General features: G+C 38.3%; 1 protein-coding gene across 2 annotated transcripts in view; it reads right to left on the bottom strand.

The window, feature by feature from the left end:
• sog (chordin short gastrulation) overlaps nt 1–20,685 on the bottom strand; it is a 297,986-nt gene that overhangs the window by 110,324 nt on the left and 166,977 nt on the right. For both annotated transcript variants that reach the window (XM_090387991.1, XM_090387990.1), the window contains exon 4: nt 19,316–19,387. In XM_090387991.1, the coding sequence (XP_090244117.1) occupies nt 19,316–19,387 (72 nt within the window). The remainder of the gene's footprint in view (nt 1–19,315; nt 19,388–20,685) is intronic.

Below are 20,685 nucleotides of genomic sequence, written 5' to 3' on the forward strand. Positions count from 1 at the left end.
CTAACGAAGGTTGAGAAGACTTGTGCAGAGAAACAGAGGCAACAGCCCATCAAATAACAACCCAGTACAACACTGATAACCAAAGAGCCATTTCTGAACGCACAACTCGTTATACCTTGTCATAGATTAGATTATAGCAATTAATGAGTTTCAATCTTTTTAGGGGGGAAAAACCCCCCAAGAAGGTACAGTTACATTGCACTCAGTAACACCAACACTGGACAATGGAGGATTAGAAAACGTTACCTGCTTTGATAAGTTCCTGCTGTTTCACGCTGGTGGGAGACCAGGATAAGGCACAAACAACATGAGTCCATAGACCGATCTTTGCCAAGTGTACAATGCAGACTGTTGGATGCGATGTAATGGTAAATAGAATTTTTATGGATGTAAATCAAATAAATTTTCGTTTATTCTCTAGATCGCCAAGGCTAGAATAGTTTACATATTCATTGTGACAGCATATACGGTATATTGAATTATTAGAGTCAGCTGGATATTTAGCTCCTCCGTTTACGACTGGCAGTGCAATTTTTGGGGCAACGTACAGGCCCAAATTCACAAACTCTTTACTTGGGACCGCTCATGCTAACCACTGGGCCACGGCCGGCCCTAAAATATAGCATTATGTAATACAATTACACTAAGATTAATAATGAAACAGGAAAGTACTTTTCATCCGCTTTACTCTCCAGCTTTTAGGCTCGAACAGTAAGTATGTCCTTGGAATCTTTATTGACTTTGAGGGAGCTGTTTGTTTGTTTGGGTTTTTTTTTTTTGTTATTTTGGTTTTTAGGAACATTAGCAACTAAGGCCATATTGCTCCAGGAATATGTGGTGGTCATTCCCTTGACCTTTCCGCATCCTCTGTATTTGGTAGTGACGGGCTCGAACCCCGGTCTAATCAAGAAGCTTGTGCTACACACTGCTGCTCCTTCCCACCTGGCCACAGAGGCGCTTGAGGGAGCTATCGACTCCATTCAATGGAGCAGCGTTCTTATGATGTTGAGACTTGCAGACTGTTCAACTAAGTTCTTTAGGGTAGTAAAGGACTACTTCACGCACCGTACGGTGACTGTTAAGTCGTCAGTTGGTTCTATTGTATCAGGGGTGACCAGGGGATGCCCACAAGGATCGGTTTTTGGACCACTAATGTGGAACCCAGTTTTCGAGGACTGGTTGCGTAGGGACTTATAACATATAGAGCTGGTGGCATATGTCGATGATCTTCTGCTCCCTGTTGAAGGAAATTCAAGGATGCAACTAGAAACCAGGTCACAGCAGGTTTTCCTTGAAAATTAATAACTGGTGTAGATTACATAAACTGACTGTATCAGGAACCAAAACAAGGACAATGGTCTTCAAGGGTCATTTTTCGAGAAGACCCCCAGTTGTGAGAATGAATGGGTCGAGCCTAAAATCGGCAAGGCAAAGGCAATTAAAATATCTAGGCGTTATGTTTGACGGATCTTTGACTTTCAACTCACATGTTACTTATCTATCAGAAAGAGTGAGGAAATTTATTGGGATGATTACTCGAATCACTAGAGTTGGCTGGGAATAAAAGGTAAGGGACTGAACTTGCTATATGAATGTGTATTTATCCCCATGGTAACGTATGGTGCACCAATTTGGTTTGAGCTTGTGAGTGGAAAAATATTTACTAGAAAGGTCAGTTCCGTTCAAAGAGTAATGCTCCTTCGGATGTGCATGTCATACAGAACTGTAAAGTGTAACATGTGTTAGTTGTCTGACGGCACTGGGGGTTCCCCCATCTCCGCATTGTATTCTTCGTTAGTGACACAGAACTCTGTGGAGGCCAGAAATTTAAAAAGTGTGTGGGGAGTGGCTTGTTGTGTAGTGTTATGTTCTGTTGTTTCTCTGACCATTTAGCCGTTGGGTCCCTATTGGGACCCACTGTTGCCCACACTTTGCCACGAGGAGGCAGGTCAGTCACCCAGTAAATTATTTAAGTACTCTGGCAGGCTCCACCACCTAATTTCGAAGGATTTCAGTAGCAAGACCTATATATAGTTTATAGTGTGTTCGTGTCTAACGGCACCAGGGGTCTCCCCCATCTCCACATTGCTTTCATTGTGGGTTTGACAGTTCACTGTAAAGGCCAGAGATTTAAAAGTGTATGGATTTTGTAAGTGTAGTGTTATGTATCGTTGTTCTTCTGGCCATTTAGCCGCTAGACCCCAACATTGTCCACACTATGCCTCGTGGAGGCAGACCAGGTACACTAGTATTTAGATATTTACTCTGGCAGATCCTACCACCTAATTTCCTGAGATTTCAGTGGCTAAGATCTAAAAAAAAAAAAAATTCTCGCTCGGTGGGGGTTAAGAAAATTGAGTAGAAATGCCAAATGAGTTTAGTGTGAACACATTAAATTTAGTCGTTATTAAATTTTTCAAGTTATGTGGGGTATATGCTAGCACATTAGGTAGAGTGGGGGAGGAGACAGAAGGCTGGGGGAAAAGACGGAAATATGGGGACGATAGAGAAGGCAACCCCAAAATATCAGTGGGACAGGCCCATGCCCCACCAGGCGAAGAGAGGAATGGCAAGGAGGATGGGAAGATAGGACCATGCAAGGGAGCATGGTTTTAGAGCCAAGATGGCCAGCAGCAAGCTGCAGTTGGTCTTCAGTGGTATTGGTGTTCCCCTTTGGGATATCGCTCATGGGACCAGGTCCCAGCCAGTTTAGTCAAGTCATGTCAAGTCTGGTGGTTTGTCACTGTTGGTCAAGTCATGTCCAGTTAGTAGAGGTGTCAATTACGGGATCCATATCAAGTATAATGATCAGGTTCCTTCAGGAGTGAGGGGAAAAAAAAAAAACACTTTATTTTCCTTATTCTTTGCGCCTTTGTCACAGAGGGCTGCCGGTTGTTGTAATGGTTACTGATCTTTGATCAGTTCTGGTGGAATTTGCTTGTTCCAATTACTGTCCACTCCCTTGCTCAGTTCGTGCCTTCAGCTGGTATTTCTTCCTGATCACGTTTGTCTCTTTCCCTTACACTCGACGTGCTAGTCCACAGGTTCGCCAGCCAGGGGCTGTGTCTGCACATATCATCCTCACAGGTAGTTGTTTTGCCTACAATGGCGCAGAGCGCCTGTCGGTTGTCAGTAAAGGTGTATTAGTGTGGTAGTCTGGTTCGTGCCGTCCAGTTCTGGAGGTTTATAGAGTTCTTGTCATTTGTTAAGTATGTTCAGTTGTTATTCCTGGTTGTCATGTGTAGTGTTCAGTATGTTCAGTTGTTATTCCTGGTTGTCATGTGTAGTGTTCAGTTGTTATTCCTGGTTGTCATGTGTAGTGTTCAGTTGTTATTCCTGGTTGTCATGTGTTCAGTTGTGCTACATTGCAGCGAGCACTCGTCTTCTTGCGAAGAGCTCTTGGGCGTAACAGGAGAAAGCCAGGTACTCTTGTTTTGTATCCAGTATGTTGTGCTCCCGTCTTCTAGGACAATATAGGATCTTTGTTATTAGAATGTTGCAGACCTATATATATATATAAAAGGGGGATGAACACTAGAATTTGGAAAGGCCGAAAGAGGTTTACGAGAAAGCAGCTGAATTTTTTGAAGCTGATTTGAATTTGGTGGCATTGTTAGGGGTGTAGTCGGTCGGTTTAGTTAGAGTTAGGGGGAGACTAGTGACTGGGGGAAAGCAGGTAGAAGGATGGGGACAGTAGAGTAGGTAACCCCAAAGAGGTCAGACATGCAGAACTGTGGTTGACCCCAGCTTTTCAGGTTGTCACACTCGAAAATTGCCTGTTGATCTGCATTTTGTGTATTGTGCATTGACTTACTTCATCCGCTGTGGCATTCCCTGTTCTTTTCTGAATATAGAGGTGGACGTCTTGGCAGATCCCAGGAAGGAAACGGCAAGAATCTGGGCTGCTTTGGTAAAAGTCTGGCAAGAGCGTTGGAGTGTTTGTGATAAAGGACAGATTACACAAACATTTTTCCCAGATTTAAGAAATGCAGCCTCGATAAAATTCAAATGGTTTGCCCCAAACTTACAAGCTATGTTCTTATTGACTGGTCATGGTTCGATTAATGCAAAGTTGCATGATTTAAGAATTACTGGAAGATCTAGTTGCCATCGTGCCGAAAGAGAATCATGGGAACATATTATGTACAATTGTGAGGAGTACAGCGATCTACGAATTGAATTGGTATCTCGGGTTAGTAATATCAATCATATGGCAGAAGGCTGCGAAACAATTCTAGTTGAAAAACAGGAGAACTTCTAGTTGATTCCAAGCCTTTGCAACTGCATTCCTTAGGCGGAAGACTCTTCTGCATCTGGAAGCCTTGGATTTGTAATGCGGTATGGTGTAGTGCCGAATTACCTAAGTTCTGTGAAATCATTGACGCTTGAGTCTGCTATATCCACTGCAACTCCAGCTCCTTGTGCTGGCATTTCTGTTCTCGGCAGCTTCTTGTGCTGGCATTTTTATTCTCGCCAGCTCCTGGCGCTGCTGGCTTTCCAACAGACTGTGAACAGATGTAGTTCTTTCCAATGAAGTTTGGACTTTGTCTGAAATTTAATTATATGTATATTTATTTTTTATGTAATTTGATTATTTTCAGTTTGTTCATATCAATCTTTTTTTGGTCATGGCAGGTTTTTTCCCTCCCTGTACTTGGGCAAACAGGAGAGGGAGTGTATAAGAGTACTGCTAAATTATGTGTAACTGACAGCAGGGTTGCCATTGGTTGGCTGAGATAGCTTTAACTAATAAATATCAATATCCAGCTTTAAGGAACGATTACATCAGAATCCTTAAACGCGCGACCGTTACATCAGAATCATTAAACGCGTATTACTTTTTTTTTTTTTTGATAAACTGTGTATCTTCAAGTAAAAGTATTTAAATTATTCAGAGGATTTATTTATGTACGGTATGCATTGACTGCGTTATAGATTATAACAAATTTAACACGACTGTTAGATACTGCATACATACCATACTTAAATGCACTAGATCATATTCAGTAGTATTCTAGTTAGATAATGTACACAGTACGTTATATTTCAGGTTTTGTTTCTTGTCTCTTCTTTTTCTGTAATTAACTGAGGTGAAAAGCAAATTAATTATCTTGTCACCAATTAAGTATCAATTAATTAACTAAATAATACATAAAAGTAAATGTTTTCACTTCACCGCACTGATCTCATAACGTAACATTCCCTTAACGTTTCGTAATACTGTACTTATTTCTTCCTGGACATTTAATAAAAATTAAAATGCAACGTGTATTTCACGTTTTTGCTCTGATTAACTAAATACAGTAGTAATTATTTATGACTTATAAAATTAACAGTAAACAGATAACAATAACAAAAAAAAAAAAAAAAAAAAATTACCAAGCCCATCAAAAAGCAACCACTTCATATGCGCGAACCGAGAATAGTTATTTTCTGCGCGTCCGCCATATTGTTCATTCATTCCTCCAGTCAATGCACGGAAACAATAATAATATAATACATGGATAACCTAATAAAGGAAATCTATTTATCTTTATTGCATTCAGTGATTAGTTACATGGATGCCTGATGCAATGCTCATAACAGCGACAATGCTAGGGGTTTCACATAAAATTGACTAATACATAAAAAATTACAAAAACCATATAAAACCATATAGAAAAACCATATAAAATAACCATAGAAAAACCATATAAAAAATTACAAAAACCATATTAAACATAAAACGAATAATTACATATAGTGTATTACATATATAAAAATTATATATTAATACGGGAAATGAAAGAACTTTATTTTATTTTTTTCATGCTGCACACAGCGCGATGAAAAAATGATGTCAGTCACTCAAATAATTGTCGGATTCCTATTTGTCCTATTTTAATGAAATTTGGGACGGTTTGACAAATTTTCCTAAAAGAGTTAAATAAAATTTCTTGAAAATCCATTCACTGGGAATCGAGTTATAACAAGTGGACGGACGGAAGGATACACATGGTGAAGACAACAGGCACTATACATATATGCGATCGCGCCTAAAAAAACAAAAGAACAGTGCAGAACTTTCTAATTTTTCTAATGCAGAACATTATTCTTAGACGTTTTGAGGCTTGATACAAAATTTTTCGAGTCGTCAAAGCTTACATGTTTCCATGGTTCTTGCTACTTTCTGAGGAATTGTTTCTTAACAGGTACAATAAATGTAGCTTACATCTATATTTATTAAAGAATTTTTAAATTCTTCAATTATGAATAAATTTATCTGATTAGATAAAGTAGAATCTTGATTAGTCAAAAGAAGCTTTCTAAAAGCATTTTGGACACTGTATGTAAATATTGCTTGTCCTTAAAATACTCTTTATTCGGAAGATCTCCACTTTTATAATTTCCCTCGGTAAAGGAAATCGTGAGTTATCTTAGTGAAGAATATCTTTAAAGGCGCCTCCGTAGCCAGGTGGGAAGGAGCAGCAGTGCGTAGCACACGCTTCTTGACTAGACCGGGGTTCGAGCCCGTAACCACCAAATACGGAGGATGCGGAAAGGTCAGGGAATGACCACCGCATATCCCGGAGCAATATGGCCTTAGTTGCTAATGCTCCTAAAAACCAAACAACAAACAAACAATATCTTTAAGGGCAAGCAGAATTCATACGTAATGTGGAAAACGTCTAACTCCTCGCAAGATTACTTAATTTCTTATTACTTATCATAGAATAAAATTATTATCAAAATTAAAAATAACTGCTATAAAAGAGAAACGTCGCTGAAGAGGAAAGCTGTTGCTATAGTCTTTTATACTAAAAATAACACGTTCACTTTCTTAAAATTAGTTGCGAACTGATGTAATTGGCCTAGGGAGCAACCGATTAAAAGGATTATACGTAAACAGCAGTGAATGATTTGAAGGAACTGAATGGGGTGATAGGAATTGATGTTGATAATGAAAGTGTAATCAGTGATCTTCTGTTATAGGAATATATTAATCATTTAATATTCATTACGAGTTAACATTCAGTCTGGGTTAGCAGTTGCTTCACGTTGCTAAAAGTGATGATGCCAAATCAAGTTACTACAGAGGAACAAGCTGTGTTCCCTCCCTTCCCTGCGATGGAAGGGAGAATTGTATAAGCAATATAAATCAGTTAATAAACAAATATCCAAATGAATATGAGATTATTAATGTACATTATTAATACACATGAGTTAAAAGAAAGTGTAATGTAGCTTATACCATAGCAAAAGCACACTTAAAAAGCATATATCTTGTCCAGAGATTTACGCATTTTGTAGTAAACTCAGTTTGTTCATCAAGACTCATGCAGCTCTACATTCCGTAACAGTTGTAACGCTTTCGATTATCGAATGCGGTGCCCATACTCCTCCTTCAATACACTGTACTGAAGGCGGAGTGTTTTCCAAAACCTCATCATCACATGTCATCTCATAGCTACCCTCACAACGTGTTGGGTAGCTGCGAGGTGAGAATTGTACAAGTGACAATTATACCCCCCCCCCCTCCAAGAAAACAACTGCTCTACGAGCAGTTGTTTCCTTAGAGGAGGGGGAGGGGTGCACAGGAGAAACGGGTTAACGCATTGACATGATATTTGGTACAAAGATGCAGAACATTATTCTTAAACATTAATGAAATTTTGAAAAGGATCAGAAGTACTGTTTCAAAAATTACCGTAATGTTTCTGTGGGAGAGATGGTAGATCTAGGGAATTTGGAATGGGAATTGGGTATAAAACTTCCCCCTGAAATTGGTGTTGATTTGATTTTCAAGTAATGCCCGAAACAAAGCATACATTTAAAATTTGGTGTCGATCCAACTTTTCCCTCAGAAAAATGCTTGAACAGTCAAACTATTATAAAATTCTGTAGGGAGAAAACTGGAAATGGGGGAGGAATCGCCAGAATTGATCAGGCATAAATGAACAGATCTTACTTGATAACTTTAATTATAAAGTTAAAGTTATATACTGTATAGAGAACTTGAAATTTTACAAAAAATGAAAATCAAATTTCTGTTGGTTCCACTTTAATGAAATTTGGGCTAGCTCGACAAATATTTCTCAAAGAACAAAATACAAAATCCGTTCACTGGGAGTTCAGTTATGTGTGGACTGACACGGTGAAAGCAATGCTCGGTTTGATGTATTTGTAAACACGCCTAAAAACTATTTAATCGTATAGTAGCTTGAATCTTTCTCAACATTTTAATTGGATATTATGTTTCGTGTTGCCGATCGTTTCTTGAGAATATCAAAGTAACATAAAAGTACTAGGAAATAATCGTGACTGCTGACGTACGACCAACGTATACGGTAGTTTAAATAATGCTAAGTAGGTTGTTAGGAGCATTAGCAACTAAGGCCATATTGCTCCGGGATATGCGGTGGTCATTCCCTGACCTTTCCGCATCCTCCGTATTTGGTGGTCACGGGCTTGAACCCCTGTCTAATCAAGAAGCGTGCGTTACGCACTGCTGCTCCTGCCCACCTGGCTACAGAGGCGCCGCTAAGTAGGTAAGGCGGTGGAAATGTTTAAGTAAAATTAAATGAGATTTTTATTTTATTGTATTATTTGGATAATTTTCCTCGTACGACTACTCTAAAATCAGTTCCCCCAGTCTATTTACAAATATATTTATTCTATTGCATTATTCTATTTATTCTATTCTATTGCATGTCAAACACGCGGCCCTCCTACAAAAAGCCTGCGGCCTGCCGAGATTTCTTGAAAATCTTTTTTTTTTTTTTTAATTAAAAGAAATGGAAAAAATACTAATCAAGTTTATTTTTATTTTCACATAATTTATTTTGAATTTTACATTTAATCAATTTTCAATGCAGCGCTCGAAAAAGAGAGAAAAGATAGGACATAATATTTCATTTTTAAGTCTCCGCCTACAGCTTCGAGTACTACAGACCGCAAAGTGTTTGCTCAGTTGTATATTGGTGAATTATATTTTTAACTGTGTGCAGTTAATTTTGTGTTTTATTTGTATTAAAATAAAAAGACGCGTAATAATAAAAATATTGTCGACCCCTAATACCAGTATGAGTAAGAAAAGAACAATTGAAGGAGAACGCCGTAACTTCCAAGAGAAATGGGAGCTAGACTATTACTGCATCCAGAAAAAGAGCAAAATAGTATGCTTAATCTGCAGTAAATCTATTTCAGTCTGCAAAGAATACAATATCAGAAGACATTATGATACACATCATAAAGAAATCTATGATAAATACGTTCAGAAAAATTGTGAAAGTAAGTTGTTAGAATTGAAATCAATTCTTAAAAACAGCAAAACTTGTTTACCAAACCTTCTGAGGAAAATACAGCAGCTGTAAAAGCTAGTTACTTGTTATCACATTTAATTGTAAGCAAATCAAAACCTTTCACTGAAGGAGATTTTATTAGTGAGTGTTTAATTAAAGTTGTTTGTTATTTGGTTTTTAGGAACATTAGCAACTAAGGCCATATTGCTCCGAGAATATGCGGTGGTCATTCCCTGACCTTTCCGCATCCTCCGTATTTGGTGGTGACGGGCTCGAACCCCGGTCTAATCAAGAAGCGTGTGCTACGCACTACTGCTCCTTCCCACCTGGCTACGGAGGCGCCTAATTATTAAAGTAGCGGAAGTGTTGTGTCCAGATAAAGTAAAAAGCTTCAAAAGTGTAAGCTTAAGTAGAAACACAGTAACTAATATCGATGAAATAGCTGAGAATTTAAGAAATCATCTCAATTCAATAATATCCACATTTGAAGCTTATTCTATTGCAATTGACGAAAATACAGACATTCGAGATATTGCTCAACTGGCCATTTTTATTCGTGGGTGTGATGTGAACTTGAAAGTAAGTGAAGAGCTTTTAGAAATTATTCCTATGCATGATACAACCACTGGAACTGATATTTTTGGTGCACTCGTGGAATTTCTGAATAAATATATAGGGTGTCTCAAAAATATTGGTACAAACGTTTAGGGGAGGTAGGTAACATCTAAAGGAATGTGAATCGCATAGGATCCCATAACCGGAAACGTCATCGTAAGTCGGTACTTGGCGCTGTTCATCAGTTCGCGAGAGGGAAAATTTATGGTTTACTCATTCAAGCAGTAGTCGCCGCACGTAGAGCATGCATCGATATACGAACTGTGAGCTGGCAGACATGCACCTAGTGTATGGATTAGCAGAGGGCAATGGACGAGCCGCTCAACGAATTTATGGAGAACGCTTCCCAGACAGACATGTACCAGACCACCGTTTGTTTGCGCCTGTGCATCAAAATTTGTGCGATTATGGGTCATTTAGAGGTAACAGGAGTAGTGCGGTCAGACCACGATTCACGCGAACTCCCGCCATGGAAGAAAGTATGTTGAATGCCGTCCAGAATAATCCTACTAGCAGCACACGTGCCGTTTCCTCTGCCTTAGGAGTGTCTCATTTCACTGCACAGCGTGTCTGGCACGACGATTCCTTACACCCCTTTCATCTCCAAAGGGTTCAGTTACTGTTCCCCCAAGATCATCCTGCACGTGTGGCTTTTGCTCAGTGGTTCCTCCAAGAAAGTGTTCAAGACTTGAATTTTCCAGCCTATGTTTTGTTCACGGATGAGGCTTACTTCACTCGGGAAGGGAAGGCTTATTCAATCAGCACAATGCTCATGTGTGGGCTCACGACAACCCACACGGTGTGCGCCTCCATGCGGCACAACACCGCTTCCCAATAAATGAGTGGGCAGGTGTGGTCGGTGACTGCTTAGTCGGCCCATACCTGTTACCATCCCGCATGAATTCCGCTAAATATCGGATCTTTCTTGAACAAGTTCTACCAGGGTTACTTGACGATGTTCCAGCAAATGTGAGATGCAACATTTGGTTTCAACATGACGGGGCGCCTGCCCATTATGGAAGGTATGTTCGTGACCATTTGAACAGGCGTTTTGGGCGTCGATGGATTGGCCGTGGTGGACCCGTTGCTTGGCCCCCACGCTCACCTGATTTATCGAGCCTTGATTTCTTTCTGTGGGGGGCCCTCAAATATATCGTGGAGACGGAAATGGATCTCGTCTGCGCTGCTGCTACTGTCAAAGAAACTCCAGGTGTGTTCGACCGTGTCCGCCAATGCATACTGCGTCGGTGTCACGCATGCATCGCGTCTCATGGTGGAACCTTCGAGCATCTGTTGTAACATCATGAAATGCATCCATCTCGTACTCCATTGTTAATATTATGTCAAATAAATGTTTGCCACTAATTACTGTCTTGTGTCATTTCTGATTCTTGTGTCTCTGCTACTACTTTCCCGTGACGTTTCCGGTTATGGGTTCCTATGCGATTCACATTCCTTTAGATGTTACCTACCTCCCCTAAACGTTTGTACCAATATTTTTGAGACACCCTGTAAATTACCATTGAACAAGTTGATTTGTCTTGCAATTGATGGCGCACCTGCCATGACTGGTATTACTAAGAGTGTCGTTGCAAAACTAAAAGAAATATGCAAACGATATGGTCATAATCATTTCGAACAGTTTCATTGCATTCCAAGGTTTTAAATATCGGACATGTGCTAAAAAAGTCTTCAAAATTATAAATTTTATTCGAGCACGTGGACTTGATCATCGAAAATTTGTTTCATTTCTGGAAGAAATAAAAAGTGAACACACTGATCAACCCTATTATACAGAAGTTCGATGGATTTCGAGTCATAGTCTTAAAACGATTTTTCGAGCTGCTGGATGAAAGCGTAATGTTCTTGGAAACAAAGAATTATGAATGTACTGAATTAAAAGATGTACAATGGATAAAGGATATGGCCTTCTCAGTTGACATTACAAGTCACCTTAACGAACTTAATCTTAAACTTTAAGGAAAACATCACATTGTTAGTGTTATTGGATAATATTAATTGTTCAAAGAAAAATTATTACTTTGGCGTAAATAAATAGAAAAAGAAAACTTATCTCATTTTAAAAGTTGCCAATCTCTGTTGTTAAAATCACCTGACTTAAAATTTATAGAATATACACACCAAATTAAGTTGTTAGAAATGGAGTTTGATAAAAGATTTTCTGATTTCAAAAACTGTGAATTACAGTTTCATCTTTTTACTTCGCCTATGTCTATTGATATTGAAATTGTTGATGTGAGCTTACAAATGGAATTAATTTAAATCCAATGTGACTCTTTGCTAAAGCAAAAATATACGGAAGTTGGAATTCCAGACTTTTATACTTATTTACCCGCAGATCGATTTCCAAAAATGTTATCTTTCGCTCCGCGTATACTGGCTATGTTCGGGAGCACATACTTATGCGAGCAACTGTTTTCTTCGATGAAAAATACAAAAATACTCCAGAAAGGTCAAGATTAACCGATCACCATCTATCATCAATCTTAAAGATTACATCAGCTCAAGACATTCAATCAAATTTTGATGTTTTGCTTTGTGGAAAACGATGCCAAGTGTACTCTAAAAAATTACATAATAATAATAATAATAATAATAATAAATTGTGGTTTTATTGTTTATTTTTATTAAATATTGTAAAGTATTTTTAATTTAAAAATTAACATAGAATACAAAACAGGTTATCTATATACTAAATACAGTAATTCTAAAAATTGTATTTTGTTTAATTTTTGAGTATTGAAGGCATGTGGTCCTCAGCCTAATGCAAAACAGCTTTATGGTCCGTGGTGCAAAACGATTTTGACATGCCTGCTGTAGAGGAACATCCTCTCACTAACGATATCGTATTACTACAGGTGGCGTCGCTGTACAGTCATTAAACATGGTTGCCTTCATGATTGTCTGTCAGCTGGTGGTTTTATGGCACCATTTTAGGCCATATTGTATTCACAGGCTCACTTTCACTTTGTGTTGGCTATAAAAGCCCGCTCCTGATGCCTGAAAACGGCTAACCGCAGCGCTTGTTGAAAAGTACATAAGAATTCCTCCAGTTTCCGACTGAATTCGAACTGAGACTTCTACAAATTATTGAAAAGTCGTGAACCACTATATTGTTGCTGAAGACGTATCCAGCAGAAGATAATGACAAAAGTGTCACATACACGTATATCGCGGTCCTTGAGGCTGTCGCAGACATTCTCTCAGATATGTTAGACAAGCTGTACTTGCTACCTGGGAGTCTAAAACGCTGATAGAACTGATATTCGGGTGACACTCAAGTCAAGTGGACCCAATTTCCGCGAAGTCCGGAAGTTCTGTGAAAACCAAATTCTCTGCTTGCACCTTCATGATGGTGGGAATGTTAGTAATCCTGGGTATAACCGCCATTCGCAAGCACATGTGGTTGACCACCCAGATGTGAACCAACGTAATCAGGGGTCTAGGTGTGCCGCCCAAACCACACGGAGGAAGGCCACCTCTCTGTGCTACCAGGCAATACTAGGTGGTAGATGACTCTCATCACCCAGTGCAATCCCACCACTCTGCTTATTGGAGGCTTGAAGTGGTGGAACCCATGTTTAGTCTCCAGAGCTAAGTTCCGGTCAACCCCCCCATCTCTTCCATCATGTAGTATGACTGATGACTTTTGAGGTTATGATGAATATCATGGTGAGATCCAATCTTCCTTACATTTCGAGGGTACAGCTCTAAAACGGTGTTCGCAGGCCGGTCGCTAGTTAGTATACCGGACCGAACCTATTGGTAACTCTTTAGGAAGCTTTCGGATCAGCTAGTGTATAATCTTGCTACCTCTACTCTGCCAGATAGTGACTGGAGGGAGTCCGAGTAGTGTGCATGCCGGGGCATTGTCGAGGCCACGTTATGTCAAGAATCTGGGTATATTCTTACCATGTGTATGCCATATCCAAAAAATTCATTACGTCATACAGCATGTCCTCCCACTTCTTACTATTGAATACACCATGAATTGTCAAATTAATAGAGTAAGCTTATCTGCGAAAAGATCTAAACCTCCCAAACACTTTTTAGTTCATTTCACAAATATACGTGGTCTCAATTCTAATCTCACGATGTCCATTTCCATTTGAAGTCTGCCAAACCCCATGTACTTTTTCTGACAGAATCTCAGTTATCAGTTAATTCAACTACTGCTCATCTCAGCTGCCCAAATTATTCACTGTATGATTCCTTTCGCCTCAAAGGTGGTACTTGTGCATATGTCCGTTCCGACATTCCCTGTCAGAGAATTGATAATTTGGAATCTCCTCTCTTCGATCTTCTCTGGCTTAAAATCTCTCTACCTCATTGTGTTAAATTCATCTGTTGTCTCTACCGTTCTCCCAACTCCACTAATCACTTGGAGCTCTTTGACTTCCTCACTTTGCAACTTGACTTTCTCCACTCCAACTTTCTTAACAGTGAGGTAATTTTCCTTGGTGATTTTAGTGTTCATAACACCAGCTGGCTTCCGTTTTCTAGTCACACCGACCCAGCTGGTCGAGATGCTGAGGCTTTTGAAATTTCTAATGACCTTGCACAAATTGTTCATTTACGTACAAGAATACCGGACAATACTAACCATACAGCCAACACGCTTGATCGTTTTCTCACAAACAACCCTTCTAAGTACACTGTCGAAGTGAGTGGTCCTTTAGGCACTTCAGATCACAACTTGGTGATTGGCTCTTCTTCAATGGAGCCTTTATCTCATGGCTATTTCCAACCTCGTTTTGTTTGGCATTACAAGAATGCAAAATGGGATAACCTGCGAGATTTCTTTTCTTGTTTTCCTTGGTTGGATTACTGTTTCAATACTTCTGATGTCAACTTTTGCTCAGATGGTTTCACTGAAATTATTCTTGTAGGAATTTAATCCTTTATTCCACACTCCACCTTAAAATTTCGTCCTTTATCTAACCTTTGGTTTTCCAATAAATGTGCTAAGGCTGTTCAAGAGAATAATGTTGCATATCGTAACTGGCTTGTTTCCAATTCTTCAGTTTCATTTTCTGCCTACACCGAAGCTCGCAAATTGTAAAGCAGTTATTAATAATTACAAACTAGATTTTCGACGGGCTAAGACTAGAAAACTTGTTTCTTGAACGAATGGTAGCCGAGCATTCTGTTCTCTTGCCAAAGCTATGGTACGCAACTTTTTCCCATCTCTGCTCCCACCTCTTCAAAAATCTGATGTTTCTATTGTCACTTCAGCCAAGGATAAAGCCGACCTGCTAGCATCCCATTTTTTTTTTTTTCAACTGATGTATTAATGATCTTGGTAAAACACCTCCCACCATTCCCAGCACGCTCCATTCTATGCCTCCTGTGATCTTCCATCAAAAGGATGTCAAAAGGATTTTGGCGAATCTTGATGCTAAGAAAGCTCCAGGTCCTGATGGTATTTCTCCACTTGTTCTCAAAACCTGCACTCCTGAACTTACTCCTGTTCTTTGCCGCCTTTTTTCACTTTCTTATTCGAAAGGTGTTTTTCCTTCTGTTAGGAAATTTGCTTATATCCAGCCAGTTCCTAAAAAGGGCGAAAAATCTCTCCTATTGTCGTCCCATTTGAATTACTTTTACTCTTTCTAAAGTAATGGAGAAATCAATTAATCGGCAACTCTTAACCTATCTAGAATCCTTCCGTCTGACTAACGATCGCCAATATGGATTCCGTCACTGTCGCTCCACTTCTGATATTCTGGATTTTGTTACCCATTTATGGAAAAATTCAATGTAAAAGTTCGGTGAAACACAAGCAGTTGCTCTTGACATCTCAAAGGCTTTCGATGATGTTTAGCATATCTCAAAGGCTTTCGATCATGTTTGGCATAAAGGTCTTCTAAATAAGCTTATGGTTTGCTAACTGTTTTTTTTTTTTTTTTTTTTTTGTAATTGGCTATCCAATGTTCTCTGTGACCGCTCACTGAGGGTGATGGTAGGTGGCTCTCTGTCTTCTAACTTCTCCACTAATGCCGGTGTCCCCCAAGGCTCAGTTCTTTCCCCCACTCTTTTCTTCTTGTATGTTAATGACCTTCTTCTATTGACCGGAAATCCTATCCGTAGTTTTGTTGATGATAGCACATTTCATTTCACTTTCCAGTTTGAGAAACCTTGCCATACTCAATCAGCTTCAACTTCTCGAATATCCGCTATCAATTCATTCCTTAAATGCCGATCTCCAGGTAATTCTTAAGTGGGGCAAAGACAACTTAGTTGATTTCAATCCTTCTGAAACTCAGTCCTGTCTTATATCTCGCAAAAAGGTTTCTTCTGTTCCTATTGTTATCTTCAATGAAGCTCTAATTTCTAGGCAAGATCATATATCTATATTAGGGATTACCCTGACTTCTAATCTCTCCTGGCATAAGCACATTACAAATATTTCTTCCTCTGTATCTAAAAAGCTGGGTTTTCTCATTCACTCTCGACATTACCTTTCTTCCAAACAGCTGCTCACACTGTACAAATCGCAAATCCTCCCTACCGTGGAATATTGTTCCCACATCTGGGGCGGTGCCCCCAAAACCTCTTTTAGGCTTCTAGCTTCCATTCAAAAGAGGACACTTGGGTTAATTAATGACTCACCTCTAACAGAGTCTCTCCCCTCTCTGTCTCATAGACGTCCTGTTTCTGCTGCATGCGTTTTCTGCAGATACTTCCACGGGCACCGTTCTTCTGAATTGGCTTCTATAATTCCCCCTCTCTTCCAAAGCAGTCCGAACACATGCCACAAGCAGTCAAGATTCTTTTACTGTCTAGCTTAAGATTCACAGAACCAACTTTTTTCTTCTTCCTCATTTATCCCTTCTACTTCCGTATTCTGGAACAACCTTCGTTAGCTGAAAATTATAATCTATCGAAGTTCAAGTCTAATCTCCACAAGAATATTTTTTCATCTTCTTAACCTCCAACCCATGCACGGTACTATGTACTGTAGGTTCTAATACCTCTCGTGTTTGGGGGTTTCATAAAAAAAAGCAAAAAAAAAAAAACAACAACATTGAATCGTCTCACACCGAACTTTCGTGAATCTCAATATGCACTCAGTCAAATCAGTGTGATATTACTGAAGGGAATACTATTTTCTCGTATTGGTCCTTGCACATAAACACTGTATTTTACCAGTTAAATATATATTATGCCAATTTGCAAGAGTAGAAGCGGTGAAAAGAGTAGGTGCAATATGGTTAAGTCACTGATGTACCGAAAAACCTACAACAATTGGCTCTGGAGCCATAGTGGTATCCATTGGTTATCACGTTGGATGACAGTGTTCACACTGTTCCGTGTGAAGGTTGTTCAAAGGCGTCCTTCACAGGATTACACATTTTAAAATGAACATGTAAAAGCTAAGTTATACTATTGAGAATTCAGCTAAAGATAAATTTAACTTGTTAAAAAATATGTGCTATTACTGTACTACTAGAGATCGTGGTTTAGTTTGTGGATTAAAAAAAGAGAAATTAATGTATTTGAGCAAGGTGTCAAAGAAAGTTGCAGAAAAACATATATTACAGATTGGGCCCGGATTTGGTCAAAGGATCTCTGGTCGACCTGGTCAGCCGCTGGCCGACTGATTAAAACTTATCGCATTCGGGTTCGGCCTGGTTGAGATTATACTAATCAAATATTAATTTCGGGCCTCTTTTGGATTTAAAATTGTAATATTAACCATTAAAAGGGAAATTATTTTTTATTAAAGGTTTACATCAAATTTCATTTCATATATGTACTTGTTATATTTTTTGGACTCGCACCCAGGGACGGGAGTACCTTCATGAGCTTTTTTTCGCGTTGCGGCCGAATTTTTTGGTCTCGGGCAAGGCTTTCGTCTCTTCCTAAAGTCGGGTTTTTCATTTAGTGAAAGTAGCAAACGTGGGTTACGTTTTCATTATACTGATGCCTCATGGCCTTAGTTGACTTGGCTTAAATTTAAAGTAATACATAAAAGTACTTGGACTTGAATGATGGTCTGAAAAAAAAAGTTCGGATTCGGTCGGGTCGGACTGACCAAACAGTGGGCGAACTCTATGAAGTAAAATTAGAAAACTGCCCTTGCAAAGCTCTGGAATATACCTGTTTATAGCACTGTTGGTATTGTAATCTATCCATAATTTTCTTCCTTTAACTGAAAGAAAAAAACAGGAATCTATTGCTACGGCTTGTAATTTTAATGCAATTAAGAAAAAATTACATGTGATCCATTCACAGGTTACGTAACGCAATGAAGGAAGCAGGGCTGAAATAAAAGTGTTATGGTGCTTTAAAATTAGAATTGACGGGTCCAATGAATATTACGTAACAGGGTTTATCATGAAAAATAAAGCGACTCGCATTTGAGTGTTTTTACATCACAGGAGACGGTCTGATCTGTTGTTATGAAGCATTACATGGGAGAGCCCATAAAGTTTATGAATCGCTTTAGACAATTTTTGAATGGCCCCGTAACCTTTCGAGCGACCAATTTTGCTGAAACAAATGTAGATATCCACAGTATTCTATTTTAATTATTGCTCCTTAACTATACTTTTGCCAATTCTCTATATCGTATGAAGAATCACACAAGTCATATACCATAGTACAGAGGTCAGCAACCTTTTTTGAGTAAAGAGCCATTTTTGATCTAATTAAAAACAGACAATCCGAAGAGCTCACCTCAGCTCAAGCTGGGAGGAGGGGGGAGTTTTTAAGAAATGGAATAGAGTGGGAAGGTGTTTTATTAAAAAATATATTTTTTTTGAAAAATTATTTATTAATACTGAAAAAAACGTAACAAATATCGAATTAGGTACAAATAAATGTGACTTTTGCTGGTGAACTTCTTGAGCGAGTCTCTCAACATCAGGAGAGTATGCCATGATTTTCATCTTTAAACATGCTGAGAGACTCGCATTGTTCAGACGGTTTCTTGATTTATTTTTAATGTAGTTCATGTTCGAAAATATTTGCTTGCATAAATACGTCGAACCAAAAACTGAGAGAAGTCCAAGCGCAAATATTTTCAAATTTATATACGTGTCCGGTAAGTTACTCCACGCATCGAACACAATTTGGTTTTGCATTTTCAACTCATCTATCGCTGTCCATGTGTGTAAAATTGCAAGGGCAGCCCTTTGCCTCTCCAAATCCTCAATTTCAGTTTTAAGGTATTTTAGTCTAGCACTCCACATGTTCTTGATTTTTAAGTCCTCTTACTCCATTTCAAATTGTGCTTCATGAGTGCTAAAAGTTAAAGAGCCGCAGTTACATGTTCAACGAGCCGCAGGTTGCCGACCCCTGCCATAGTACATGCAGTGAAATATTAAAAACAAAATTAGAATGTTTCTAAAGTCACTTTAATAAAGGTATTAAGAATATATAAGTAAAAGGAGTACCTTTGAGTAGCTTATCGTCATCTTCGTTTTCCAGTTTTCGAGTTGCAATATCTTCCTCAAGATCAGCATAATCTGTTAATGAACAACGTTTATATGAAACACTGAACAGGATTAATCGTGGCTCAATTTAAATGCAAGTTTATTATAAAACACTTTTTTAAATTAGTAGTGAAGTTTATCGAAAAAAGGAAATGAATTAAATTAATTATACAATGTAACAAACAATGTTTATGTGACGTTGATATTTAATATTTTGTGTGTTAGATACAACGGTGTCATTGGTTCTTCTATAGTTTCAATATTTCGGCGGCAATTCAAGATTTTTTGTTTCCGCAAAATTTATGTGTATTATATAAGTGCGTACCATACTGTAGTACAGGGGTCGCCAAATTAATATGTGATGCCATCTACTTTTTTTCTTCAAAATGTGCCGCGATCTACCATCTCAAGAATTTCATTGCACACGGTTAAAAAAAGTTAATCAACATATATTGAAAAATGCTGTTTATAAATTTTAAAATTAAATACAATTCAGAATTCTTATTTTAAATTCATACGTATTTAAAATTTTAATTTATGTGAAGTTTGTGTCTTCATGTCATTTGCCAATCTTTCAAAATCGGGGATATACTGTGATAAGGCCAACCGTAAAGAATCTTCTGTATGCAAGTCCGTAAGAGTAGAGCGATTCTTCGTCTTTGTTTGTTTCAAATACGAAAAGGCCGATTCACATCGATATGTGGAATCAAAAGAGGAATTTAAAAGTTCACTGCATTTTTGACATCTGGGTACTTTTCTCGGCAAACATATCATCAAAAGTCTCTTTCAGATGATCTGGCTTTTAGGAAGATATCGTTTCGCAATGTAATCATTTCATTTTTTCAAGTAATATTTTCTCCATGTGAAAAATCTCAGATTTTTTCTGCATTATGTTTCTTATCTATGTCGACATTAAATGGATAAGAAATATATTGAATAATATCTTCAACTGTTTTAAAATCACTGAATCTTGTTTTAAAATCATCCACAACTTCCTCAATTTCAGAAACATATTTCTCACTATTAAATTCAAAAACAGGATATTTTTGCAAATGATCAATTTTTTTTTCTTTGAAATCCTTAGGCATTGCCAAAATTGATATTTATATGCAGAAATACACTAATCATGTCACCCACATTTTTATTTTTTTCTCTTAATTCCAAATTCAGATCACTTAATTTACTGTTAAAACCTACCAAAATAGCCAGATCACACAACCACTCCGTATCTTGTAGCTGCTGATAATCATCTCAGACCCCTTGATCAACAATTTTTTTTGTTTCATTCAGAAAATTTCGGAATCTCTGTAGAAGCTCTTCGACAAGTTATT

This window comes from Mastigoproctus giganteus, chromosome 13 (assembly GCF_048544385.1).
Source record: "Mastigoproctus giganteus isolate SK-2022 chromosome 13, ASM4854438v1, whole genome shotgun sequence".
Taxonomy (NCBI): domain Eukaryota; kingdom Metazoa; phylum Arthropoda; class Arachnida; order Uropygi; family Thelyphonidae; genus Mastigoproctus; species Mastigoproctus giganteus.